General features: G+C 48.5%; 8 protein-coding genes across 10 annotated transcripts; 5 read left to right on the plus strand and 3 right to left on the minus strand.

Annotated features, from left to right (window-relative positions):
• Positions 1–28: 28 nt before the first annotated feature.
• Positions 29–4,576, plus strand: BDBG_05718 (MFS sugar transporter). The gene is made up of 4 exons (XM_031722284.1): positions 29–884; positions 976–2,199; positions 2,519–3,276; positions 3,353–4,576. Exons 2-4 carry the CDS (start codon positions 1,704–1,706, stop codon positions 4,184–4,186), a joined length of 2,088 nt encoding a protein of 695 aa, XP_031579128.1. The 5' UTR covers positions 29–884; positions 976–1,703; the 3' UTR covers positions 4,187–4,576.
• BDBG_05717 (uncharacterized protein) lies at positions 202–1,006 on the minus strand (the record flags this gene model as incomplete). The annotated part of the gene is made up of 1 exon (XM_031722283.1): positions 202–1,006. Exon 1 carries the CDS (start codon positions 349–351, stop codon positions 202–204), a length of 150 nt encoding a protein of 49 aa, XP_031579127.1. The 5' UTR covers positions 352–1,006.
• BDBG_05719 (phosphoglycerate mutase) lies at positions 4,210–6,136 on the minus strand. Of its 3 annotated transcripts, XM_031722285.1 has the most exons (3): positions 5,895–6,136; positions 4,936–5,807; positions 4,210–4,703 (listed from the first exon to the last, which is right to left on the minus strand). In XM_031722285.1, the coding sequence occupies exons 1-2, from the start codon at positions 5,948–5,950 to the stop codon at positions 4,991–4,993; spliced, it is 873 nt and encodes a 290-aa protein (XP_031579129.1). In that variant the 5' UTR covers positions 5,951–6,136; the 3' UTR covers positions 4,210–4,703; positions 4,936–4,990. The 3 variants fall into 3 exon arrangements, with proteins under 3 accessions (XP_031579129.1, XP_031579130.1, XP_002624211.1); XM_031722286.1 differs by having other exon boundaries at positions 4,936–6,136; XM_002624165.2 differs by having other exon boundaries at positions 4,681–5,807; positions 5,895–5,963.
• Positions 6,137–7,447: 1,311 nt separating this feature from the next.
• BDBG_05720 (C6 finger domain-containing protein) lies at positions 7,448–8,993 on the plus strand (the record flags this gene model as incomplete). Its single annotated transcript, XM_031722287.1, has 3 exons — positions 7,448–7,974; positions 8,045–8,208; positions 8,278–8,993. 3 exons carry the CDS (start codon positions 7,448–7,450, stop codon positions 8,991–8,993), a joined length of 1,407 nt encoding a protein of 468 aa, XP_031579131.1.
• Positions 8,994–12,553: 3,560 nt separating this feature from the next.
• On the plus strand, positions 12,554–14,040 carry BDBG_05722 (fructose-2,6-bisphosphatase; the record flags this gene model as incomplete). The annotated part of the gene is made up of 3 exons (XM_002624168.2): positions 12,554–12,680; positions 12,742–13,328; positions 13,399–14,040. The coding sequence occupies 3 exons, from the start codon at positions 12,554–12,556 to the stop codon at positions 14,038–14,040; spliced, it is 1,356 nt and encodes a 451-aa protein (XP_002624214.2).
• Positions 14,041–16,421: 2,381 nt separating this feature from the next.
• On the plus strand, positions 16,422–19,937 carry BDBG_05723 (6-phosphofructo-2-kinase/fructose-2,6-bisphosphatase; the record flags this gene model as incomplete). The annotated part of the gene is made up of 5 exons (XM_002624169.1): positions 16,422–18,060; positions 18,120–19,025; positions 19,100–19,208; positions 19,283–19,771; positions 19,868–19,937. 5 exons carry the CDS (start codon positions 16,422–16,424, stop codon positions 19,935–19,937), a joined length of 3,213 nt encoding a protein of 1,070 aa, XP_002624215.1.
• BDBG_05724 (uncharacterized protein) lies at positions 18,792–21,225 on the minus strand. Its single transcript, XM_031722288.1, has one exon. The coding sequence runs from the start codon at positions 20,761–20,763 to the stop codon at positions 20,404–20,406; it is 360 nt and encodes a 119-aa protein (XP_031579132.1). The 5' UTR covers positions 20,764–21,225; the 3' UTR covers positions 18,792–20,403.
• Positions 21,226–21,573: 348 nt separating this feature from the next.
• Positions 21,574–25,045, plus strand: BDBG_05725 (ankyrin repeat protein; the record flags this gene model as incomplete). The annotated part of the gene is made up of 2 exons (XM_031722289.1): positions 21,574–22,025; positions 22,102–25,045. The coding sequence occupies 2 exons, from the start codon at positions 21,574–21,576 to the stop codon at positions 25,043–25,045; spliced, it is 3,396 nt and encodes a 1,131-aa protein (XP_031579133.1).
• Between the last annotated feature and the right edge of the window lie 260 nt (positions 25,046–25,305).

Here is a 25,305-nt window from a genome sequence, read left to right on the forward strand (position 1 = left end):
TGTAACTACAACATGCATGTCCATGGATGGAGTAGTAGTAGTAGTAGTAGTTACTGTACGTACTGCGCAGTGCCCCAGACCCATCACCTGATGAAGATTTTAAGAAACAGACCAGCGGGAATTTGCTCCAAGGCGATTGATTGATTACCCAGTAACTTAGTAGTTAACCCAGCCACCACCCCCAGACGACAGACAAGCAAATCAACGTTCCCGAGTCCGGAGCCCTCTCGCAGCCTCGTTGGCAAGCTTCAGACTCAGCGTCATTCCTCCGCCCATCCGTAGTACGTTCCCTCCCATGCCATGCCATGCCATGCCATGGACCATGATATGAAAATGTCTCCGATATCCCATTATGGCTCTTGGCAGCTATGCGGAGTAGACAGGTTTATAGTACATACAGTAACTACATGGGCGGTCTATCACGTCTTGTCGTTTTCAACGCATCGTAGGACGACGGAGAGAGAGCCTCATCCTCTTGAAATATGCAAAGTTATATCTGAATACGAACCGGGCCAGGTTGACCGACTCTTTTGCAGCGGCTTGCATTTGAAATTCCCAACTGGGACATAGGTTTGAACTGTTAAATTCCTCGCTGCTCTTGTCGCCGCCGTCTCGTCTTGGGCTTTATTTGATTCTAAACTTTCTCAATCTCCCCCATCAACACATAACTACTGCGTAGCAGCTCATAAACTCCCCCCCTCCACCCCCCGGTCTGGTCTAGTAAGCCAGGTTTAACCCTGAAAGGAGAAGAATAATTAAAAGATCTGTGAACATACACGTACGCATCGCTTGGTAGCTAGCTCTCCCTTGCTGCTTCTTGGGATATTATCTCTCATGCCATGCCCCTTTCGTCCACGCGATTTAGATTAAATGGTTTCATTCCGGTGCGTCTTACCAACCAGCAGCCTTTGCCGCTTCCGGCGCGTTGTTTAATTTTACCTTCATTCCTCGGGGGATCTACTAACTTTGAAACAGAAGAAACAGCAAGTCTGATTTTAAACCCGCAGCTTGCTCTTTGTTCATGTTGTTTACCGAGCATTCGGGCATGCTCTCCACCACCAGCATCAACTAAATTTACTCGGGCTAGTCGGGCCCCGCTTGATGCCATTTCGGGTGCGTTTAAGGGCCTCAGTTCAACTTTTCTTGGAATCTTTTAACTAATCTTCATCCGTCAACTTCGGTGACTATGAGAGCTGCCTTTTCTACAGCACCCTCCCTCCCCCTCTCTCCCCACTACCGGAAACAGAGCACAAATGTTTCCTGATTATTATTATTATTATTATTATTATTATTAGTTTATTGTTAAATGCTTGCGGGTCGCTGTATTCAACTTCTTTCTCTTCCCCCCCCGCAGCGTCTGCAACAAATCTTTAAATATAGAAGATTAATAGAAATACCTGTTTCGATTTATCAGGAGGCTAAACTTCGGCGAGAACATATTATTGCCATCCCGTGTAACGAACAGCGAAACGGCCCAGAGGTCTTAAATTTCCATTTTTCTATAAAACTACGAGATTGATTCTTCGATCCCTCTTTATATCATATTTCCTGGCTCCTGGCTCCTGGCTCCTGGCTCCTGGCTCCGGCTCCCTATTGTGAGGTCCCGATATGGGACTCCAATTAGAGATCTCCTCCATTAGCATACGGATATCCCCAATCCCCTAAAATCCCTTCGTCGGCCGGCTCGCCATCAAGAGATTACAATGAGGCATCTCGAACGCTTCACAGACCTAGGTGCCGCCTCCGACCGCTCCTCCTCCGAACTCGACAATATCACGACCGGTACAACGAACCGCAAAGCCTCCCACGCTACTGCGAACACAACAACCCCCTTCCCGACACAACGGCAGCACTCATTTCTCCACTCCCGCCGCGAATCGCTCACAGCGGCCGAGCGTGCGCGAAGAAACCTCAATGCCAAACTCGCCAATCCGCTCGCAGGCCTTAGCCATAGCACCCTCATGAAGCGCGGCGGCCGCTATGCCCGTCAGCACCAGATTGGCGACGAGGAGGATATCCGTGCTTTTGAGCTGGGTGCGGTGCTGGCGCAGGCACCAGAGAAGTATGAGAGTGTCGAGGGCTTGACGGAGAAAGAGATGAAGGTGCTGAGGGAGGAATTTACGAATCGATGGTCGCAGCCGCGACTCATGTATCTGGTCATTGTTCTTTGCTCGCTCAGTGCGGCCGTTCAGGGAATGGGTTAGTTCGTTTATTCCTTCGCTAACTACTGCTCTCTTCTTCTTTCTTTCTTTCTTTATATTTTCTTGAGTCCCCGTTGACTGCTAAACTGTCTGTTCTGTTTCCCCCCGCTTCTTCATTCCCCCTAATTTTGAGATCTGGAATTTCTCCCCCACCTCCATCATTTGATTTTCTAGATTGTGTTTTGCTTTTTTTGTTTTCGGCCTTTCACTTTTCCCTTGTTCCGTGGTTCGCCGTGCGTTTGCGTTTAAGAGCTGAAAGCTTAAAAGCTTAAGGCACTCTATTTCTTTATCTAAACTAACGGAACATAAACCTAAAGACGAATCCGTCGTGAATGGCGCACAGATATTCTACAAATCGCAATTCGGCATTGGCGGCCTCGATTCTCGCTCAACATGGCTTGTCGGCTTAGTCAATGCAGCGCCGTATCTCTGCTGTGCTTTTATCGGTTGTTGGCTCACCGTACCCTTTAACCACTGGTTTGGTCGACGTGGAACAGTCTTCATCACCTGCGTCTTCTCTGCCATCGCGTGTTTCTGGCAGGGCTTTGTGAACTCATGGTGGCATTTATTCATTAGTCGTTTTGCGCTGGGATTCGGCATCGGGCCTAAGTCTGCCACCGTGCCCATCTATGCCGCCGAGACCACGCCGCCAGCCATTCGTGGTGCCCTGGTGATGCAATGGCAGATGTGGACTGCATTTGGTATTATGCTCGGTTATATGTCTGATCTGGTCTTTTTCAATGTGCACGATACGCCCAGCGTAACGGGCCTGGGGTGGCGTCTGATGCTGGGCTCAGCCATGTTCCCTGCCATGCTGGTATGCACATTCGTCTTTGTTTGCCCAGAGTCACCACGCTGGTATATGAGCAAAGGCAGCCATTACAAGGCATATCGCTCCATGTGTCGCTTGCGGTTTATAAAAGTGCAGGCTGCACGCGACCTATTTTATATGCACACCTTGCTTGAGGCAGAGGCGACGATGAAATTGGGCCAGGCGAAAATCCTCGAACTCATAACCGTCCCCCGCAATCGTCGCGCCCTTATCGCATCGGAAATTGTCATGTTTATGCAACAGGTATGTGCCTACTCATGCATTTCTATATATATATAGAAAAAAAACTCAAACCCATCACTGACATTTTCCATCCCAGTTCTGCGGTGTAAACGTCATAGCCTACTACTCATCCGAAATTTTCCTAGACGCAGGCTTCTCCCAGAAAGCCGCGTTAGCAGCCTCGTTCGGCTTCGGCGTGATAAATTGGCTCTTCGCCATCCCCGCCGTCTACACCATCGATACCTTTGGCCGTCGCAACCTTCTCCTCGTTACTTTCCCTCTCATGGGCCTCTTCCAGCTGCTGACCGGCTTTTCCTTCTGGATCCCCACTGACGGCTCCGAGACCATGCGCAGGGCCCACACCGGCTGCGTCGCGTTGGGCATCTACCTGTTCGGCATCGTCTATTCGCCGGGCGAAGGCCCTGTTCCCTTCACGTACTCTGCCGAAGCGTACCCGCTCTACGTGCGTTCGCATGGCATGGCGCTGGCGACGGCGACGACGTGGTTCTTCAACTTCATCCTGGCGATTACGTGGCCGAGTTTGAAGAATGCGTTCAAACCGCAGGGCGCGTTTGGGTGGTATGCTGGGTGGAATATTGTGGGGTTTGTGCTTGTGTTATTGTTCATGCCGGAGACGAAGGGGAAGACGCTTGAGGAGCTGGATCAGGTCTTTTCGGTGCCGACGATGGTGCATGCGAAGTTTGGGGCCGGGGAGTTGGTATACTACTTCCGGAGGTATGTGTTGCGGCAGAAAGGGCTGAAGAAGGTGGAGCTTTACGAGAGGGATGAAAGCGGGGAGAAGAGGAGGGGAATGAGGAGGGATCGAAGTGAAAGCGAAGGCACGGGTGCTGATCCTGATGCTGAGATCAAAGTTCATGTCAATGGGAGGGGTCAGGAGTTGAGTGATGAAGGGAGGTTGGAGAATGGATGATGTGGATTTGAAGTGTGAGTATTTGCTGCTCATGTTTTATACCTTATGCTTTATGATTTTCCTATATGAATTATCATGCTTGCATATATGGGATGGGGTCTTTTCCTTTGTTTTAGAGATACCTATTTTGTTCTATTTCTTTGCACATATATCTGTCCATTCTATTTTCCACCAGATGACATTTTGGGTTTACATACGGGCGCGGGCAAAATCATTATTTTTATCCTCCTTATTTCTGTCCCGTTCTAGTTTATTCGTCTGCTGGTTTACATATCCTATACATTATTACATAGCGCCAGTTATATAATATAGCTGCATAACTACTAATGGCCAACAGAACGCCTAATTTCATATATTACAAAAAGGCACGGTATATGATTTAAGTAGCAGATAAGTAATTTATAAATATTTATTCTATTGCGAGCTCCTTTAAATTCCGCAGTGAGAATACTTGGTTTTGATAACTTCACAGGATATCCACACCATATGTCGTTCAAGACATAAATATCTACAAGGTCTTCAAGGCGAGTTAGTCTATGATTTGTAGAGGATTGATATGAGAGAAACGGCGGAAAGGAGAGAGGATGAGTCAGACAGCAGTTGGTAATGTTTACTATCCACATTCTTGTTTCGGAACAGGTCTGTGTGAAAATTTGCTTCATCATAGGAAGTGGGGTAGGGGATATGAATTGAGGTTGGTACGTGTGTGTGGGATCAATATTTGAATAAGAGGGAGTCTTTGAACATACCAGTTAATAATGGGAGGCTTGCCATGAGAGAAAAAAAAATTCTACCAGACCAATCCTAGTTCTTCGGTTTCTGGAAAAAATTGTCAATTCGTTGCTGGGTCGCATCATGCTTTGAGCTACCAACGCCCGGAGTCCGCCTAAGATTTCTGAGATGTTCTCTCCCATTTATCGTTAGGATAGTAAGCGTACGGCCATGCAACGGCGGGTTCTGAGCATCATTTTTTGCTTTAGCTCTGTTTGAACCATCCATGGTATCCTGAGATTGACCACTCTCGTTCGCTGGAGCTGGGGTTATGAGGCCAGTTTCTATCCATCCAACATCAAGTTCTAGATAGCCCGTGTTCGACCACGTCGAAATGCGTTTTGTGACCTTAACGCCTGGCGCAAGGACAACATGACTTGATAGAAACAGTCGCGACAGCGCTTCCCACAGCGCAGCCAGCAAAATGCCATGAGAGACAACCGCAACAGCTTGAGCAGGATGCCCCGCATCAAGCAAAACTGGCAGCAGATAGTTGGAGAGAAAGGAATCTGCCCGCGAGGCGACCGAGGCATGTGACTCGGGCTCTCCAGCTGTTTCAGAAACGGAATTCACGGCTCCATCTCGCGCGGTAAGCCATGATTTTCCCTCTAGAGCACCAAAGTCCCTTTCCCGTAGGACGGGTAGGACGATAGGTTGTAACTGAGGCGAATCTCCATCCCGCCCCTCTCCGCCAGCAAGGCCACAGATGCCCTCAGCGGTAGTACGAGCCCGCAGCAGATCCGAAGAGAAGACCGTGTTAAACGCAATTCCCTGAGTCTTGAAGTGGAGAGCTAGCCGCTGGATTTGTACCATGCCATGGTTTGTTAAAGCGGAGTCTGTTGTTCCTGCGCTGAACAGAGCGTAACGAACTTTGTGTGTGAGCAACAGCCCACACCCTCACAGAGAGATTAAAGGGCAAATAGAAACGGCATCATACTAGACCTGGGCAACATTGTGCTCTGACTCGGCATGGCGGATGAGGAAGAGTTTCATCCTGGGCGAAGGGAGAAATTAAGGAAAGAGAGAGGCTTGAGGTTCATTTGCTAGCTATCTGGAGTTGTAGAAGCATTGTCGAGTGTCATACATGCAGGAAGACGGCGCGATCTTTTCACAGAGACATACTGCGTATATAATTGTTTAGGAAACACACAAATATATAAATAAAAATATCCAGAGAAAAAAAATAGACAAGAATTGAAGGAAGACGGGAAATTTTTCGCGGTTTTTATACCACGCTCTGTTAGCGCCTTGGCATTGTTCCCCATCTCGACCTCGCATCGATCTCTCTTCTCTTTTCCTCATACAAACAGCAACAACTTCGCCGCTTCAACATGGCCACTTACAACACGTGCTACAGTGGCAGAACAGCCAGCCAGCAGCTTTTTCTCGATGCGTGTAGCATATACTCTACATTGTTTCCTCGAAAGTCCTTGGATTTATACTCCGATAATGCGTGAAAAAAAGGCGAATCCGGCGGCCTGGACACATAACTTTACTCCACGTATAATGCTGCATAAATGGACCTAGAACGCTTTTCCTTCACCAGACGCCCTAGAGGCCCTTATCTATCTTGAAGAAGCATTTGAATTGACCGGTCTATTCCCTCTTGGTTATCTTTCCTATGCCGTCTTCTGCTGGCAAAAATATCAGGAGGGAGATAACCGGGTTTCGCACCTGTCCCTCCATCAGATTTCTTCCTACAGGCTGCTATCGCCGTTTCCTGAGCCTAGTGGAAGGGATACGTTATTACTCACGGAACCCAGCTGTAAGGGCTTCTTACGGGACTATCGTTTAACGTCCTTTTCATAGTCCAATGACCTTTTACTCCCATCAGCTCGCACTTCCATTGTTGAATCTGTCTAATATATCAGCCGAATGGCTCTCCATATATTTTCTGCCTCTTAATGTACCGTGATAGCCACAGGGTATCATTTTTCTGGGCTGGCGCAGAATTTGTCTTCGACGAACAGCTTCAAGTGGCTGTGACTGCGGTATTGAAGCTAGCGTTCAAGCTTAGGCTGTGAGCTTCTACTTCGAAGCTTCAATTATTATCTTCCTTGATGCTAATATATACATGCTAATTAGCAAGTGCTGCTTGCCCTGCATGTTCAGTTTCTATATATGTCACTTCATCTCCACGGGACGGTCGGGTTTTTCGCTTGGGTGGACGAAGCCAACGGTGGGTGAGGCCTACGATTCCTCACTATCGCGTTATTTGCACCTGATATCCTACCTACTCTTTGACTCTTCCCTGGCTTATTGAACCATCACATATCTAAATTTCATTGATTTCACCGCATCTTTCACTTTCCAGTTATATCTCCACGATAAGAGTTTGCCGAAGAACACTCCCCACTTGGTAGAATTAGTCGGTCAAACGAGCTCTGGCGCACCAGATTCTACTCACAAAGCTGAGTTCGATATGTTCCAACCATACCGCGAGTCTGCACTATCACGCTATCGCTTTTAAAAAGTTGACTAATTGCAGCCATGCCGTATTCCGACAACGATCTTGCAGCTGCTCTTGAGTTTACCAGGCCAAAGAGGCCAAAACTGACCCCAGATGGCTTACCCTACCATTACCTGGAGGACTATATTAAATACGACCTTCGCTACAGAGACCCATTGAAATGCCCTTCCACTTGGGTTGATGATGATCCCAGCGGGGACTTTGAATTATACGATGATAGCCGCTCTAGAAAGTCCCGGCGCCCATCAAAGCGCAAACCTAGTGGACCTCCCACTACATCGGAACTGCCAATAAAGAAGGTGAAAACCAGTAACGATATCACTCCTAACCAACCGCCAGCTATCGAGCATCCATCTATTGTCAATTTGAAATTTAAATCGCAGACATCGAAATGTTTTCTTGCACTCCTTGGGAAAACAGAAGGTAATTCTGTGTCCTCGTCTGCAAACATTGACGCTGGACCTAGTAAGCAAACTGCGTGGAAAACACCTCCCAAAGCAGGGAGCATGTCCCCACCCGCTGGTAGAAGTTCTGTGGACGAAGATAGGTGCGAAATCTGATAAAAGGAGCAATAGAGATTAAAAGTGGTAGGTAAAAAGAGATTAACAAAGATCTAGCAGCGTAACGGTGGCTAGCCAGGGCAGCCAGGAGACATTGACCGAGAAGGAGTTAAGAAGTCATGAACCCCTTAGTTCACAGGATGCCTACACATCCGTTAAACTCCAGGGACAAGAGGCTCAATATTCCCAGCATAAATTCGTCGCATCATTTAGCAAAATGGGTAAGTGATCCAAGTTCCGCTTTCATCGATGGATAGCCAGAAAACCTGCGCCCGCTAACAATTGCATAGTAGAGGATGCCATCCTACAGTCGAACATACGCACCAGCATCGAGCCAAGACCGGAACAACACGATTCACGGGAAATTCACACACCACTCCTGTCCTTAGAAAATTCCGCCCTGTCGCAGAAGGCAACCCCGTCTATAGAAGAAATATTGTTGCGGGAACTTTCTAAGACATCCGCTGAAACTGATCTACCCGTTGTATTAGAGGAGGCAGCGTCTTGTATGCCGAAATCTCCAAAGAAGAAAACCCCAGCTAGATGCACCACAACATCTACAAACCTTCCATCAGCAAGCCCCCCACAGACATCAGATTACTGCAGCATCATCCCCAACGTATTATCCGTTAAGCGTCGCAAACATCGTACCGCAGGCCCAATAACCAAAAGGATCCGCACCTCCTTCGCGCACCCAATAGCCTTCACACACACCCCTAGCCCCGATGATCCCAGACCGTGCCACTGGTGCCAGGATTTCACCTACGGGATGCTAGGCCTGGGCCAACTACAGGTGGACGTTCTCGACCGCCGCGACGGCAAGGGTTATGCAGAACTCAGCACCGGCCACGCCTCCTCAGGCTATGAGCCGAGTCGCATGTGTTCCAAATGCGCGCTGTATCGTGTCGCAATCCTCGAATGCAACACCACCTACCCTGCAACTCATTCCGTAGTGCCCATACCGGGCATGGACGAATCGAGCTTCGACGTGACGACGGCGTTTTAACTCTCTGTTCGCGGCTGACCGATGGTGGTGGGTGCGGGCCGCCGCATCGATCTACATCGGCGAATCCTTGGGGTAGTATCTGTGTTAATCCCGCTTTCTATAAATGTGCAGGAAAGCCGGCGGATGGCTCTGTTATCAGGAGTTTAGTTGAGATGGAGATGGACATGAGTATAGGGGCGACGGGGACGGGGGCGGTGGCGGTGGCGGTGGCGGTGGGTGATGCGCTGCCGCACAGTTGCGGGCTTTTGCTCTGCGGGCCGTGCGCGTCGTTGATGCGCCAGTTTAGGGGTAGATTGGGACCGACGGTTGAGAAGAGGAAGAAGGAAGGGGTGGAGATAAGGGCGGACATTGAGTTTTTGAGCATGGCCAGCGCGCTTTACCAGACATATGAGAGGAGGGCTGTGGGGTTTTGGTAAAGGCTTCAGACAAGGGTGGTGGTATATTTCTTCGTTGGGATGGATGGATGGATGGTTTTGATATTGTGATGCTCTTCTTTTCTCGAATATCCCGTATTTTTCATCCGCCTCTCACTGCGGCTATTCTAGGGTTTGGCCTGTCCATATAAGGCGTAACTTATTCTAGCTCTTCGGCATGCCAAATAATTTGGATTTTTCTTCTTTTATATTCAACCATTTCACCGTGAGAGCGATGACATCATCCCTACAAAAAGTATGGTTCTTGGCAATAATCCATCCTTGGATGTGGCGTTTGGCAACGCTTTGTGCTCGCTCGATTGGAAAATAAGCACCTTGATATTGGCCAAGATCTTTTCCCTATTCACAGAAAAAGGAGGACGACTTTGCAAAAAGGGTCGGTCTCTCTGCTATCAGTCAATAATGCAAATGCTGCGACAATAATTGCCTGCCATTGCGTGCCCCTCCCCTCTTCCTCACTGCTCAGCCCATCCATATTTCCCTTCGGCCCCCGTCCAATGCCACCGCCCAACATCTCGGCTTTTATTTAAACTCTCAGCGGGTTCCTGGCGCCAGCAGGGCCAGGAATAGCTTTGCTTTCTCTCGGCATATCTCGCTCGCTCCGGTCCTAAGCCGTCCGCCCCATTCGCCTTCAAATCGTCCTCAATCGGCCCCAAAAGCACCGGGGTAGTCTGTTGGGCCAGTTGAAATATATATTATTGCTGTTTAACTATTCCATCCCAACCCAACCGCCCCAAAACCCCCATGTCCACCCGCCACACCCCGTTTAACTGGCTTTTCTTTTTTTTATTTCTTCAAGCTGAACGAGTAACCACCGGACACGAATTAAATATTGTCAGTATTCCTACGATAGCCTACCACGCACACACCGCTCACAAACATACATAGTCGAACGATATTCGCAAATTTCTTCCCCTTCTTCTCCTCCCCTCTCCCTCCCCCCTCCCCCCTCGATGAGCCCTGCTGCTGTGTGCTGCGAACTTTGTATCGGATTGCTCCCTCCTCCTTCCAGCAGCACAATAGCGCCATTCAAAATCGGCACTATTAGGACTATAAAACTGCAGCAGCATCATGTCGTTCGGACAATCTGGTCGTCGGCCGTCGACTACCAAAATCTTCTCTGCCTCGGTGAGTTGAACTAATATTTTTTATTTTTATTTTTATTTTTGGTTCCTCCGAGTTTCCTTTTGAACTACACCCCCGCCTTAGCATCCCCCTCGTCTTCTACTGCCCGCCCTAACACTCGCCATTGATTTGTTTTCTATTCATATTTTTCATATTTTATTTTTTTCCTATTTTACCTTTTTTCCTTTTTAATTGTACGATTCTTGTATATTCAGTCAGGATGCGGAAGGAGAGCACATGACCACGCGGATTTTCCCGATTTTGCACAAGCCACAAACAAAACCCCGTGATATGGAAATGTTTGTTTTCTCTCCTTCCTCTTCCACCATTATCCATTTTCAGACCGTCCGTCCAGAGAGCAATAATAAATGGCCAGAATAATACGCGGAATTGGCGAGGACTCTGGGCCAGTCTAGTCTGTGTTGGTTTTACTGTGCTTTGTCGGCAAACGTGACGACCTCTGCTTTCACGCTTCAGCCCAGCCAACCACCGCTTCCATCCTGCCACGCGGGTCCACCGAATGCCGCTGTTCCCTGCTCATGCCCAGGGCATAATTTTGCGGCTTGTCCCTGCTCTGTACGCTCGGATTTCTGCCACTAGGCTGGGGCTCAGGCGAGACGAGGGGCCAAAACATCCCCACATAGCCCCGCCAATGGCCGCTTGAGCAACTTCCCGCCGGGGGAGGACGGCCATTGGTGGAGGTTGAAAAACAACCCGAGTTGCTCGCAAATCCGGTCGATGGAAATAATGCGGCCAGTTCATATCGAACTTGATTGCTTTATATCGCATTTCTTTACCCTAGACTGGATCTGGAACGGGGGGACGGGGATACAGATATCCTGGTCATGTTTGCGCTATTCCGCTTGGATGTGGGGGGCGGAGTGGAGGGGTGCAGCAGACCCCCCAATATGCTCATGGCATTTGGGATTTTATTGCGCAGGTTGCCCAACGGGCAAATAAAACCATTTATGAAATGGATAACATGCACAGGAAGCATACTTGCCTCGTGCATCCGGCGCTATAGTTCCAAAACAAACCACCCGGCTCGATTTTCCATCTCCCTGTCAACCTTTGGGCTGGTGAGCTGGTTCCATCCTTGGAGCTGTTCAACTCGAATGGCAAGGGTTCACCAAATGCACTTCATGCAGGAGTGGCATGGGGTGTACGTGGAACTTTTTCTGGCCGTCACGGGCGAGTTTGGAGACTTGGTGACCGTTTCTTCACGGCTGGTGGGGAGCTCGACCGCCCGCACTAGCCTTTGTCGAAAGTATACCAAGATCGAGCAGGCTGCAGGCCGGGAGCGAGGAGCATCTCCGAAAAGCACTGCCTTGCTTGCTGCGGATATGTGGACTACAGGTCTTACTTTGGTGAGCTCTGCTGGTTCTAATCACCGAAAGAGAGGAGTGGCTTGTGCGGGTGAGATTCTTTTTATCTGCCCCCAGACGACTCATTACGTGCCTCTACCCTCCTCCTGGTCATTGAGCACGTATCGAGTAACACGCCGTTTGAGAAGGACGTTAGAGGCAAAGGAGGCTACCACGAAAGGCATGATAATGTATGATCCATTGTCATCGCCATTCTCCGCCTCATCGCTTCTGATTCTTGCAATCTTCAATTTCGCGTCCCTGTCATCAACAACTGTTGTCATTCTCTCGAGATAACACAACCGCCTCTCTTAGTTGGGTTCCTGTGATCGCAGAGCAAGCTCAAGTTGGCCAGCTGTGTGGGGACAATAATGATCTTTCTACCAGACAGCAATGCACTTTTCAATACTTGTTAAATACTTCACTATCCAGTGTCAAGTGCTCTCTAGCCTCGTGCTCTGCATTTGTTACGATACAAATATTTCTGTCCCCCTCCCATTTCAATATCTTTGCTCCTTCACGTCTGCCGTCGATTTTATTTTCTTATTATTCTTCCATTATTGTTTTCTGAATCGGGTTTTCGATTTATTTGTGCTTGCCGAACTTTTCAAAAAAAAGCACAATGACCTACCACCATATGAACTTGGAGACGGACCGTTTGCCCTGCGTGACTAATACTTCTTTACTACAGAGCGATGACTCTAGGATTTGTGTTGTGATGGTTGGGTTACCAGCCCGTGGGAAGAGTCTAATCGCTGGCAAAGGTTCGTTCATCAAGCTGCATTTGTGACTCTCCATATGTACGCTTCTCTAACATCTAGTCAGCTTTGCGATACTTGGCTTGGGTCGGGATTCCCGCGAGGATATTTAATGTTGGCCAGTATAGACGACAGGACACGCCACGACCAACCGCTGCATTCTTTGACACATCCAATCAGGACGGAGAGAGGTTACGACGGGCTGCCGCCGAAGCGGCGGTGGCGGATATGTTGCGTTGGTTTTCCGAGACAGATGGACAGGTAGCAATACTAGATGCTACTAATTCTACGAAAAGTCGTCGGCAATGGATATACAGGAAATGCATGGACGCAGGTATCGAAACGCTGTTTGTCGAATCGAAATGCGATGACGAGGAGCTTATCATGAACAACATTCTTGAAGTCAAGACAACATCACCAGACTATGTCGGCCAGGACCCGGAACTGGCCGCGCAAGATTTCAGAAATCGCATCCGCAACTACGAAAAAGTTTACCAGACGATTGATGAGGATGAGAAAGATTACGCCTATGTCAAGCTCATAAATGTGGGCTCGACTGTAATCATCAATCATATCAAGGATTATCTGTCCAGTCGCTTGGTTTATTATATTCAAAACCTCCATATTCGACCTCGCTCGATCTGGCTTTCTCGAGTAAGTCTATCCTAAAAGCCATTCACTACCTCCTTTTGGGACAAGCTGAATAACATTATGTTTTTTCTAGCACGGAGAGTCCGAGTACAACCTTCTAGGCAAAATTGGTGGCGATGCAGACATCTCTTCGCGCGGAGAACAGTATGCGCGCGCTCTCCCGCGACTTCTCGAGGAGTCTGGTGTCCCTCCCGGCACCAAACTGGTAATTTGGACATCCACCTTAAAACGTACGATCCAGACGGCACGCCACCTCGCTGCAGAAACCGGATATGATAAGCTAGAATGGAAGGCCCTGGATGAACTCGACTCGGGGGTCTGTGATGGCCTAACATACGAAGAAATCGCCGAAAGGTACCCAGAAGATTTCAAAGCTCGAGACGACGATAAATACAACTACCGCTATCGAGGCGGCGAGTCGTACCGGGACGTCGTCATTCGGCTAGAGCCCATCATCATGGAGCTGGAGAGGAGCGAGAACGTGATCATCGTCACTCACCAGGCCGTTCTTCGGTGTATCTACTCCTACTTCCTGAACATGTCGCAGGAACAGAGTCCGTGGATGGAGGTCCCTCTCCACACGCTCATCAAGTTGACGCCCGGCGCGTACGGGACGGAGGAGAAACGTTTCAAGGCGAATATCCCGGCCGTCTCGACATGGCGAGGTAAAGGTACCTCTGCGAAGCACCAGACACCGGGTGAGCAGCAGCAGTGAAGGCTTCTTTTCTCTTGACACCAGGCTTCTTGGAACCCGGGGGATTTCTTGAAGTCGAGCTCACTCTATGTATATCTCTTTCCTTCTAGTTACGTTGGCGTAGCATCGAGGCCTCCATCCTTTTCTTTTAAGTCCTATCTTAAAACCCCTTTTAAAACCCCTTTTAAAACCCTCTCCCTCCGCATCAATCTTTAAGACACGACCGACTCCAAACGTTGCAAAACTCTCCACTTTTCCTTCCCATCCTTTCCCCTTCCCCACCTTAAACAATACATCAGATACACCATACTCCCCTCCCCAAAACCTTTTACATTCGCATTTTCTCAGCTAAAGATTTTTTTTCCTTTATATTTATTCCATTTTGTTTTACTTTTCCGGGCGGAAAAAAGACCAAAAAGAAAGCAGGTCCAGACTCTCACTCAACCGGCCAGACATTGGAACGGCGGATCTTTGCATCGTATCGCGTCAAAACAAAGGAGGCAGAGATATGTATAAGTATATATATATATATATTTATATATATTTATATATATCTGCCACATATGTGTTTTATAAAACGGGATACATGCGTTTTGAGATGATTGATCGATTGGTATTTTAATTATTTCCCCTCTTCTTTCTACCTTCTTAGACGCGCTATGGCGAGGGCGTTTCGAGCGTGGAATTGGGCTATGGAAAATAGATTAGAGAAAATTGGCGGACGGGAGGGCGGTTTTTGTTCTCTCTCGCTCTCTCTCTCTCTCTCTGTGGATAGACATCACTGGACGCTAGCCTGGCTTTTGTGCGCAGGGGCTGGGTGTATCTCGGTAGGCGTGTTTGGTGTCTCGCTTGATTTTCTTTTTAGTTTTTTTTTTCTATTTTCAATGGGGTTCCTGGCTTTTTGTTTCAGTTGGGATGGCTGATTGTCAGAGTGGTGTGTGGTATATTACGTTCGGTTTACGGGATGGGTTTTAAAGTCCTTCTCATAATACTCAACTCATGCTATAAGTAATTGAAAATATATATATGGAGAATAATATTTGAAGCGTAAAGACTAAATAAAGAATGCCAATCAGCGCCATGGTGGCGGTGAGCATGGATCCCCCATACAATGCTGAAGCAAGCCGCCCTATTTCGTTGGCGTAGAGGAAAGCAGAGATTGAAGCGACACAGAGAAGAACTGCAGATACGCTTGATGCAAGGAAGGATGTTGTCGACGAGAATAATCCGGCTTGTTTTAAAGAGCAGTGGAGCATACTGTACTCATTGGGTAAGCTTCGCTGTGGCGATTCGGGCAGGTAGAATAGAGATACTGCGGAGCCTGCATTGCGATCGGGGATCGCCATGAAAAAGCTGGACTGTACGCGGACAGTTCCGTAGCATGAAAAGCAACCAATTACAAGGCCTGATGTTATGAAAAGCTGAATGAGAGAAGCGAGCAGCCCGCGATGTTTGGTTGCAGAGATCTCACATATGTAGCTGTTGGGGTGAACAAGGTCAGCGATATCACTTTTTGCCCCTCGATGAGGCAGTTTACCATTGCTATTAGGACCGTTTGATTCCGGGGAATAGTGGAAAAGGCCGCAGGTTCATACACGACTAAGGTGCTCAAGAACAGTCCCTGTCCAATTTCGGCAATCAGCCGCCTGAATATAAATACCCCTAGGACACTTGCACCAGCCTCGACTGTAGCGCCAACGGCAAACAGAAGTGCACCAAACGCTGCATGGTCGTCACAGGGCCAATGACGCCAGTGTCAAGTCTGAAGAATAACAGTTAGCTAAGTAGATATGTAAACGGGATTATCCCCAGTTAGGCGTGTATCCTACCCATTGAGAATGCCCCCTGTGGATGTAATGACTGCGGCAGTGACCTATCGCGGCGGGAAATTGATGTGAGGCAAATTAAAACCACGCATAACTTGGTTTTGAATCCCAACCAAGCATCCATGGCGGGGAAGAAAACTTCGCATTACTTTAAGGCAGACGATCAATTTACCATGCTCTTAGCAAGGTAGGAGTAAAGTAGCAGTTAACTACATGACGGTTTGTGCTGACTAATATAGCAGCAGCTCGGATGACGTGATGTTCTCTCCAACCAGCTTCAACTCCAAACTGCTCATAACAGTCTCGTCGCAAACATCCAAGCTTTCCTGAGAATGGGAGGCTGCATATCTCGACACACTCATTCGTTTCTATGGACGTGAAGGCGCAGTGCTACTGGTTTCCAAGCTGACGACACTTGCTGGGACATGACCTAAATCTCACGATCCAAACCAAACCTTCCTTGAACAACTGCCGAGCTTCCACACTGGAATCTGCTGCAGTAGTCAGCACCGGAACGGTTCTATCTACATTCGTATTCCTCCTACCTCTAGCGATAGCAACTATAGTAAAAAGGCCATGTTATCAGCCTTCACGGCCCGCCCTCTCGTCCAGCTCAAACAGCGCGACAAGTCGAGGATCGAGTCGTTCCTAGCGTACGGTGACCGATTACTTGTTGGATTGAATACGGGCACGCTGCGAATATATCGTATCAACGAGCTAAATCATGAGCATAATGGGCATGGGGAATCTCAAACAGATGGACCACGGGAGCAAGAGAACGGAAGAGAGGATGTGGATGCGAATGGCGCTGCTTTGCAAAACGCAGAGCTACCAAACGTAAAGCCCACAGACCTACTTCGCGAGCAGGAAAAGTTTTCACGGTATAAAATAGAGCAGCTAGCCATTATTAAAGAGGCGGGCATTCTATTATCTTTATCGAACGGATATGTTTCTATCCACGACCTCCAAACCTATGAGCTACAGCAACTGTTAGCGAGGACTAAAGGGGCGTCCGCATTTGCGGTTACATCAAATATCGTAAAGGACCCCTGTACCGGCGTGCCGTCCATCGTATCTCGGCTTGCTGTGGCAGTTAAGAGGAAACTGATGCTGTGGATGTGGCTGGATATGGAACTGGAAGACGACACGGCGGAGATCACATTGGCAAGCGGAATTAAGACTTTAACCTGGACGACTGGTACCAAACTCGTTGCGGGCCTAAACTCAACCTATGTGATGGTTGATGTGGAAACTTCTAAGGTAACGGATATCGTTGGGCCGGGAAGTATCGGCGGGCCTGGTGGACAAGAGACAAGTCGACTTGGAGGGGTAGGCGTCGCGAGTATGAGCTACATTGGCATGGGAGGTGCCGCGCCTAAACCTTTGGCAACAAGGCTGGGAGATGGGGAAACTCTGTTAGCTAAAGATGTCAATACACACTTCATCGATACTGACGGCAACTCCTTGGGACGGAGGCAGATTCCTTGGACCACAGGCCCAGAGGCTGTGGGTTATTCATATCCATACCTCTTAGCCTTGCAAGAGCCATCAAAAGGAACGTTGGAAGTCCGAAATCCAGAAACTTTGTCTTTACTTCAATCCATTTCCCTCCCGTCAGCAAGCATGCTGCATATACCACAACCAACAATAAGCCTAGCACATGCGGGGAAAGGCTTTCTGGTTGGTAGTGAGCGCACCATCTGGCGAATGGGTGCGCTGGACTACGACTCGCAAATCGACTCACTTATCGAAGAAGGTCATTTAGATGAAGCCATAAGCCTAATCAGCATGCTGGAAGACGCCTTGCTCAAAGACAAACCGGGTAGGCTTCGACAAGCGAAGCTGCAAAAGGCACAAGCTCTATTTGACAAGCAGAAGTATCGCGATTCGTTAGATTTATTTACGGAGGCATGCGCTTCTCCCGAGATGGTCATTCACAAATATCCCAAAATCATTGCTGGGCCACTCTCCACTTTCGACGAGGAGAAAAGCGAGGAGGATTCATCGGACGCGGACGACCAAACGTCTCAGAAAACAAATGGCACTGCAGCTAACAGTGTAGACGCTACAGCAGAAAGCATGCCAAAAGCCAAATCACCTGCAGGATATGCACCGTCTGTGAGGTCATTTTTGAGAGGGAAATCTGAAGACGCCAGCGAGACAGGTAGTATTCGTGGAAAGCCTCCTGATATGAAACCGGTGGACAAGCCGCTACGTATGATTTCCAACCACACTGCCTCGGCTTATTTAACTTTGATACTAATACCCACGTAGAAGGAAAAGATTTAAAAACCGCTGCCCATGCTCTCCAGGGGTTTCTGGCAGACATCCGGCGGAGGCTACAACGATTTCTTAACCCCGATGGGACCGTTACGACTTTAGCATTGCAGCTTACCAATGAGACGGACGACTTTACTCAGTCAATGAGGAATGTACTAGGCCTATCTCCAGACGATACCTCAGACGACATCGCGAAGAAACTCCGCGAGACAGCTACGTTGGTTGATACGACTCTCTTCCGTGCCCACATGTTTGCAACGCCATCTCTCGCCGGATCTCTCTTCCGCATCGCCAACTTCTGTGACCCGGACGTCGTGATGGAAAAACTCGAAGAAACCGGACGTTACAACGACCTTATCGACTTCCTCTTTGGCAAAAGGTTGCACCGGCCCGCCCTCGAGCTACTGCAGAAATTCGGCCAAGCCGAGGCGGACGAAGAGGACACTGTCGCCGCACAGCTCCGAGGCCCCGAACGCACTGTCACCTATCTGCAGAATCTCCCGCCAGAAATGATCGATTTAATCTTGGAATTTGCCGAATGGCCTGTGCGGACACGGCCGGAACTTGGCATGGAGATATTCCTCGCTGATACAGAGAATGCGGAAACACTGCAGCGTGATAGAGTCCTAGAATTCCTCCAAAATATCGATGCCAAGCTTGCTATTCGATATCTAGAGCATGTCATTGGCGAGTTGAATGAAATGTCACCAGACTTGCATCAGCGGTTGCTCTCATTATATTTGGATAGGCTCAAACGGTGGAAAGAGGAAGAAATTAGCGCACAACAAGAGTTTGAAAACGAAGAAGAGTGGAGGGATTGTAGGGAGAAGTTCTTGCATATGTTAAAGGACAGTGAGCAGTACTCTCCGGCTAGGATGCTAGATCGACTACCTAGAGAAGGTGAACTTCTATTTACTTCACATCTGTCTTGCCCTTTAAACACCACCAGCTAACTAAGCGCTGGAATGATATAGATCCTGAATTTTTCGAGCCTCGAGCGATTCTTTTTAGCAAGATGGGCCAACACAGACAAGCACTGGAGATTTATGTGTTCAAACTAGAGAGTCCAGATAAAGCTGAAGAGTAAGTGTGGTATACCATTGTTAATCCTTTCCCTTGGAAGACATCCTATACCCTATGGTTAACCCTATGAATAGATATTGTAACTATATTCACCGGCTTGAAGAACCTCGGACAATAGATACTACGACAAAGCGCGTCTCACCCACAGACAACGAAGATGGCCATCCATCCATTTATCACACTCTCCTGTCCCTTTACCTCTCCCCACCACATAATTACAAACCCCAATACGGTCCCGCTATTGAAATCCTTGCCAGACACGGTTCTCGTCTCCCCGCCGGGTCCACCCTTGATCTAATACCTGAAACATTCCCCGTGCACGAGCTAGAATTCTACTTTCGCGGACGCATGAGGGCGGCCAATTCAGTCGGGAATGAAGCCCGGATTGTCGCTGCGTTACGCAAGGTGCAGAATATAGCTGTCCAGGCCGACTTGCAGCTCGGTGAAGAAATCATGAAGGGGAACAATAAGGGCCGGAATCGGTTCGTGACTATTAGCGAGGAAAGGGTGTGTGGTGTATGCCACAAACGGTTGGGCGGAAGTGTTATTAGTGTTTTCCCAAAGTATGTTCATTCTTCAGTTTCCGGGCCCTCCCTACAGTCCGTTGGGCAGTGTTTTCTTTCGAAGGTATCCCTGGCTAACCCATATTATTCGAATAGCAATACCGTTGTCCATCTTGGGTGTGCTGGTAAATGGAACGCCGCTCCTACTCCCTACGTGGGCGCATAAAAATCGACTTTTTCTGTGACACCCCTTTTCCATTTTAGACACATAAATCTAAGCGGATACATTGTTCATACGTATTTTGCTCTTCTTGGTCTGCCCGGCTCTTCCCATTTGCTATCCTTTCCACTTCTCATTTAACAATTTATGCACGGGTATTTCTCTGGCCCACTCTCCCTTCCATGAGCATTCCAAGCACTTGTTTTAGATACCCATTCACCCATAATCCGCGGCTTTGTTCTTTATTTTGTTGTTCAGTTTAGGAAAGGTAGTGTAGTTGCCGGCATTTTGTCAATGGCAAATGCATCCATGAGCCATGAGCAATATATACTCAATATCCATAGGAATTAAACTCACGGCCGGGGGAACTGAAGGTAGATCGCTCAAAGCAAAGCAGATCCTCCACCGACCATAGAGCGAGGTTGCCAAGTAACGCGATGGAAAACGGGTAGGCTGTCTTTTCCTCAAGAAATCAATCCGCATCGTCCAAAACTTCCTCTCCGTAATTCTCCTCCTCTCTCCGCTCTCTTTCATTCTTCGCCTTGTCCGAACCACCACCAGATGCCTGTCGATTATTACTGTTGTCTTCGTCCATACGGGTGGTTAAGAACTCGTTGACCTCGGTCTGCAGTGAGCTCACGGCCCCGCGTAGCTCAGAGAGATAAGCTGTCTTTGCGGGTGTTTCAGAGCTGTCCGAACTCCGAGGTAAGGGTGTTGAAAGGGTATGAGCAAAGGTGTGCGTTTTGTTTGGGGAAGTGTATGTTGCGTGCAGAATGGAGGAGTTGCTTGAGGAGGGGTTCGGCGGAGCTGCCATCGTTGATACTTTTCCCATTTAACGGCTCGGCTCGGGTGTTACGGGCTGTTTGGTTTTATCGAAGAGGCTGTGATGAAATTGGATCTGTCTTTCGAAGGTTCGAATAGAGAACCAAAGATGTTTAAACTGAAAGACGATACCTATCTTTAGTCCATAATCGCTTCCATCTTATCGAAGCAACTCGAGCAGCCGAAGTCGTGAGCCTTGGCGTCTTGGTCACGTGAAGTTCATTTTGAGCCGCTTGGACCTCAACATGTCAACATCAACGTCGTCTTGAATCTGATCGAAACTTCTACATCACTGTTGCAATTGTTTGCCATTGACTATCCAAAATGCGATATTGGCCGTTCGGCAACCCTCAGTATCTTCCATTGCATCACTCAAAGAATACATCAACAAATTTTTCCTTTAATTCAAAGGAGGAGGACATGGCAGAGCTGTGGCAGTCTCAGCCATCACGATGCATGCATGCATGGCGTGCTCCCAAGGCTGACGGACGGTTAGCCTGAATCCAGGCCCTGGAGACAAAGAGGAACGTTGGGATGGTCGACACAGCCACAGGTTCACCGAGAATATAAAAACCAGGCAACCAGTCCATTTTTCCACGGGCTGGTATCGCCGTCGCCATGAATGATTAGATGATTAGTTGCCCGTTTAAATCTTACAATCAGCCTGGTCTCAGGTTTTTGCACAAGTTATACTGTTTCTTGTCCCAACTCGCAAAGCGCTCCAATAGCCCCCTGCCTATTGTATTCGGGCGCAAATTGAATTATTTCTGTTGACCAATGAGCCTTACGCAATAAAGTAACCCAAAGCTGCATCGCCGCTATGGATCCTGTTTCCGCCATTGGTGTTGCTGGAGGTGCTATTCAGATCGCAACCCTTATTACAAAAACAATCCAAAGCTTATCCACGCTCCATGGTAAATTCAGTAACGCGGATCTCACCCTTAATTCCTTGATCGCGGAACTCTTGACAATCAAAGCTGCCATTACTCATCTTCATGAATTGTCCAAGTACAACTCGAACTGCACACCAAAGCATCCAGAATACATAGATGGGCTGGATGTCGCATTGGACGGGTGTATCGCCATTGTGGATGTACTGTCCGAGGAAGTTGCGCAGCTGACACCCATCTCGTCGAATGAAGCACCACATCGAGGCTGGGGCCTGCGAGCCAAGGCAAAAGTTGTTTGGAAGGAGGATTTGATGAGAGAGCATAGTCAGATGTTACATTCCCAGGTTCTGGCATTACAGCTACTTCTGCAAGCTTGTCATTGGTATGTGGCCTTTGAAAATCCCTCTCTGAAAACACGTCTAAATAAATTGTGACCATCGGCTAATATTCATATCCAGTCGCACATCTTCGGAACAACTTGAGCTTCTTCGGAGACAAGAAAACCGAGATATCATTAAAAGGGTGTTAAATGACACTGCAACGTTACGGTCGGCGACCAGCATAGTGGGAGCTCGAACAGACGAAGCTGCTAGCAGCACTAGGGGCTCGTGCACTGGTAACACGGTGTTTGAATTTGATCAAATTCTCCTCAACGAGGCCCCGTATCGACGTGCGATGCGAAACCATCAGCTGAGCCTTAGGCAGCCAGCCATAGTGCCGAATCGTCAGAATTCAACGTCAACTCCAATATCCGGAACAGATGAAGGCTATGCTAGCGGTACATCTGAATCTACGAACCCAAGCCTGCTCCAAAAGTTCTTAGATTCTACAAATGGCGATGAAGGCATCATCGCTCGCCCGTCAGAATTTCTGCAGTGCCATGAAGATGTGTTAAAGCGCCATACTCTCTCACCCCGCCCGTCACGTTCCCCCGAAACTGACAAGGGCATCGATCGCTCCAAGTCCGCAACTTCCTCGCTTGGGCGGAGGTCTTCAGGGTCGACAAAGGAGAAACTCCTATCAGCATTGCGGCGATTGAACACTTCAAGCCGCTCTAACTCAAGCCTGAGCATATCGCCAACTTCTGGCTCAACAAAGCGCCGGCGAAATCGCGCGAGCGAATCAAACATTAGCATTGACCTAACGTCGATGGACAACATAAGGACACCCGCGATCGTGAGAGCCTCTCAATCAGGTGCGATTTTCGAGGTGGAGAACTTTATCAATGCTGGGGCGGACATCGAGACGTGCGATGTTACGACCGGCCGAAATGCCCTAGCAGTCGCTGCACATTGCAATAAATCCGATATAGTTCGCCTGCTTATCTATCATCATGCGAAACTCGATACCCAGGATGCACAATTATCCACCCCCTTGCATTTAGCAGCGTCTAGAGGTCATACGCATATTCTACAACTCCTTCTGGAAGAGGATGCTGGGGTCGACCTGAAAGATGCCAATGGCAGAACTGCCTTTATGGTTGCTGCCAATGCCGGCCACACCGACGCAGCGAAGATGCTACTTGACTACAATTGCAAGATTAATACGCGGGCCACGGATCAAATGACAGCGTTACACATTGCTGCCAAAAATGGTGATTACGAGATTGCATCTCTCCTCCTCTATTACGGCGTTGATATCGAAGCGAAAGATGTGAATATGATGACTGCTACCCATCATGCTTGCGAAAAGGGCCATGTAGCCATTTTAGAGTTGCTCATAAAGCACAAAGCAAATATTAACGTTGTTGGTGTGGACGAGATGACTCCCTTGATCTGTTCCGCAGCTAATGGCCATTTCCCTACTACAAATCTCTTGCTCCGGACGAAGGCCATGGCTCATAGCAAAGACCAACACGGGATGAATTGCCTACACTGGGCAGCATTTAATGGTCATTCGGATATTGTGGGTCTCCTACTTCAGAAGAAAACCTCGTTGTTTTCGCAAAATCTACAAGGACGAACTGCTCTACATCTAGCTACTATGAATAAGCAGTTCGCTGTTGTTGAGCTCCTTCTTCGCAAAAATGCACCAGTAGAAGCGCGATGCCACCAGGGCTTCACAGCGCTTCATTATGCCTGCTGCGCGCAGTACGTTGACCTTGTTCGTCTCCTGTTGGCGGCTGGAGCCGATATTGAAGCGCAAGTCGATAAAATTAAACAGCGTCCAATACACCTTGCAGCTTCCCTGGGCACTCTGGAAATCACAAGGTTGCTATGTGAAAAAGGTGCTTCAGTAGACGCACTCAGCTCCGATTCGGCAGGCAGGAGAGCGCTCTCTATTGCTTGCAGAAGAGGCAATCTAGAAATCGTGCAAGAGTTGCTTCGATTCGGTGCAGAACCCCGCCTACTCTATCCCGGCAGTATAGTTGAAGATTCGCCGATTTGCATTGCCTCGAGAATGGGCCATGTTTCTGTGGTCTCACACTTCCTTGCGAATGGCTCTTCTGCATTGGAAAGTGATGAAATGGGCTGGAGTCCCATTCTCTATGCGGCCCATTTTGGACATCCCCAAGTGCTCGAAACTCTACTTCAATATTATCGCCCAACTGCGGATACTCATCTATTCCACATGCTTATTGGAATAGGATTTACACCCGATGCTCCCATATCTCCCGACAATAGAAAGCAAGTACAAAACCTCATTCAACAAGTAAAAGATCGCCAGTTGCTAGGCGACCGTTCACAACCCGAGATTCCGCTGCGGATGCCTTCAACTTGCTCCGCGATACGATCTAACTCCCAACCAAGCCAACCTAGACACCCATGGGAGCGGCAGGAGATCTCTCCCACTCTAGTGTATGATGCGCCAGTGCCACAACTCTCCATGCGACGTCCTTTATCTCGAATAGAACTTCCCACCACCGTTAGTCAAGGCCTTCCTGATCCTCGCCGGAGGATGCAAGGAAGTGCCAGCCAGGAGACTACCCCACCTAAGTCTCCAGCCGCGCACATACAGTCTCCAGAACCGCCGATCAACGGCGGCAAGTCTAACCTCAGAGGCATGAGTGTGTGCCTCAGAATCGTACTAAGGCGCCTGGAAGGATTGGGCTTCGGTGGATGCAAGGCACGAAAACTGTCATCCAGCACGAACCATGCGGAACATGCAGGATGCACAGGAGGAAATAACTCCTCCTCTACCTTTAATAAGGTAACCTTATTCGGGGCGACTGTGCCTCTAACCGCAGAGACAAACACCCCACCAAACAACGGGAACCCCGATGAAATTGTACAACCACCCGATGATGCGGAGGATAGGGATCGTAGCGAGGACAGTATTGATAACGATGAAGACGACCATGATAATTGTCCATCAGATACGCAGTCCTTCTCTACGATTTTCACGGCGTTGGAGGTTTTGGATGACGATAACCGCCCTCGGATTTTTGAACTGGAGGCCTGAGATTTATCTACTTTGACTTTTTGTATGGGCTTGCAATATATATGTTTCGTTGGTCTGCACACTTTGTTATATAAGCTCTATAAAAGAGATAATATTCAGAGAGGTAATAATAATAATATCAAATGGCTCGGCAATTGAGTAAACTTTCCTCCTTTTCCCGTGCCCATTCAGGGCTACATAACTATCCTTAGTCATTCTCACGTGCTGCTGGTGACGTCCATCATCTCGTCGCAACCTCACCTGTCCAAGATCCATCCACA

This window comes from Blastomyces gilchristii (assembly GCF_000003855.2).
Source record: "Blastomyces gilchristii SLH14081 genomic scaffold supercont1.11, whole genome shotgun sequence".
NCBI classification, from domain to species: Eukaryota; Fungi; Ascomycota; class Eurotiomycetes; order Onygenales; family Ajellomycetaceae; genus Blastomyces; species Blastomyces gilchristii.

What these genes read in the sequence shown, in the direction of transcription:
- BDBG_05718 (XM_031722284.1), top strand. Translation starts at nt 1,704, where the DNA reads ATGAGGCATCTCGAACGCTTCACAGACCTAGGTGCCGCCTCCGACCGC. An exon ending in TGCGGCCGTTCAGGGAATGG is followed by an intron (nt 2,200 to 2,518) that starts GTTAGTTCGTTT and finishes ATAAACCTAAAG; the next exon opens with ACGAATCCGTCGTGAATGGC. An exon ending in TTGTCATGTTTATGCAACAG is followed by an intron (nt 3,277 to 3,352) that starts GTATGTGCCTAC and finishes TTTCCATCCCAG; the next exon opens with TTCTGCGGTGTAAACGTCAT.
- BDBG_05719 (XM_031722285.1), bottom strand. Translation starts at nt 5,950, where the DNA reads ATGAAACTCTTCCTCATCCGCCATGCCGAGTCAGAGCACAATGTTGCC. An exon ending in CACAATGTTGCCCAGGTCTA is followed by an intron (nt 5,808 to 5,894) that starts GTATGATGCCGT and finishes CGCTCTGTTCAG; the next exon opens with CGCAGGAACAACAGACTCCG.
- BDBG_05724 (XM_031722288.1), bottom strand. Translation starts at nt 20,763, where the DNA reads ATGGGAAAAGTATCAACGATGGCAGCTCCGCCGAACCCCTCCTCAAGC.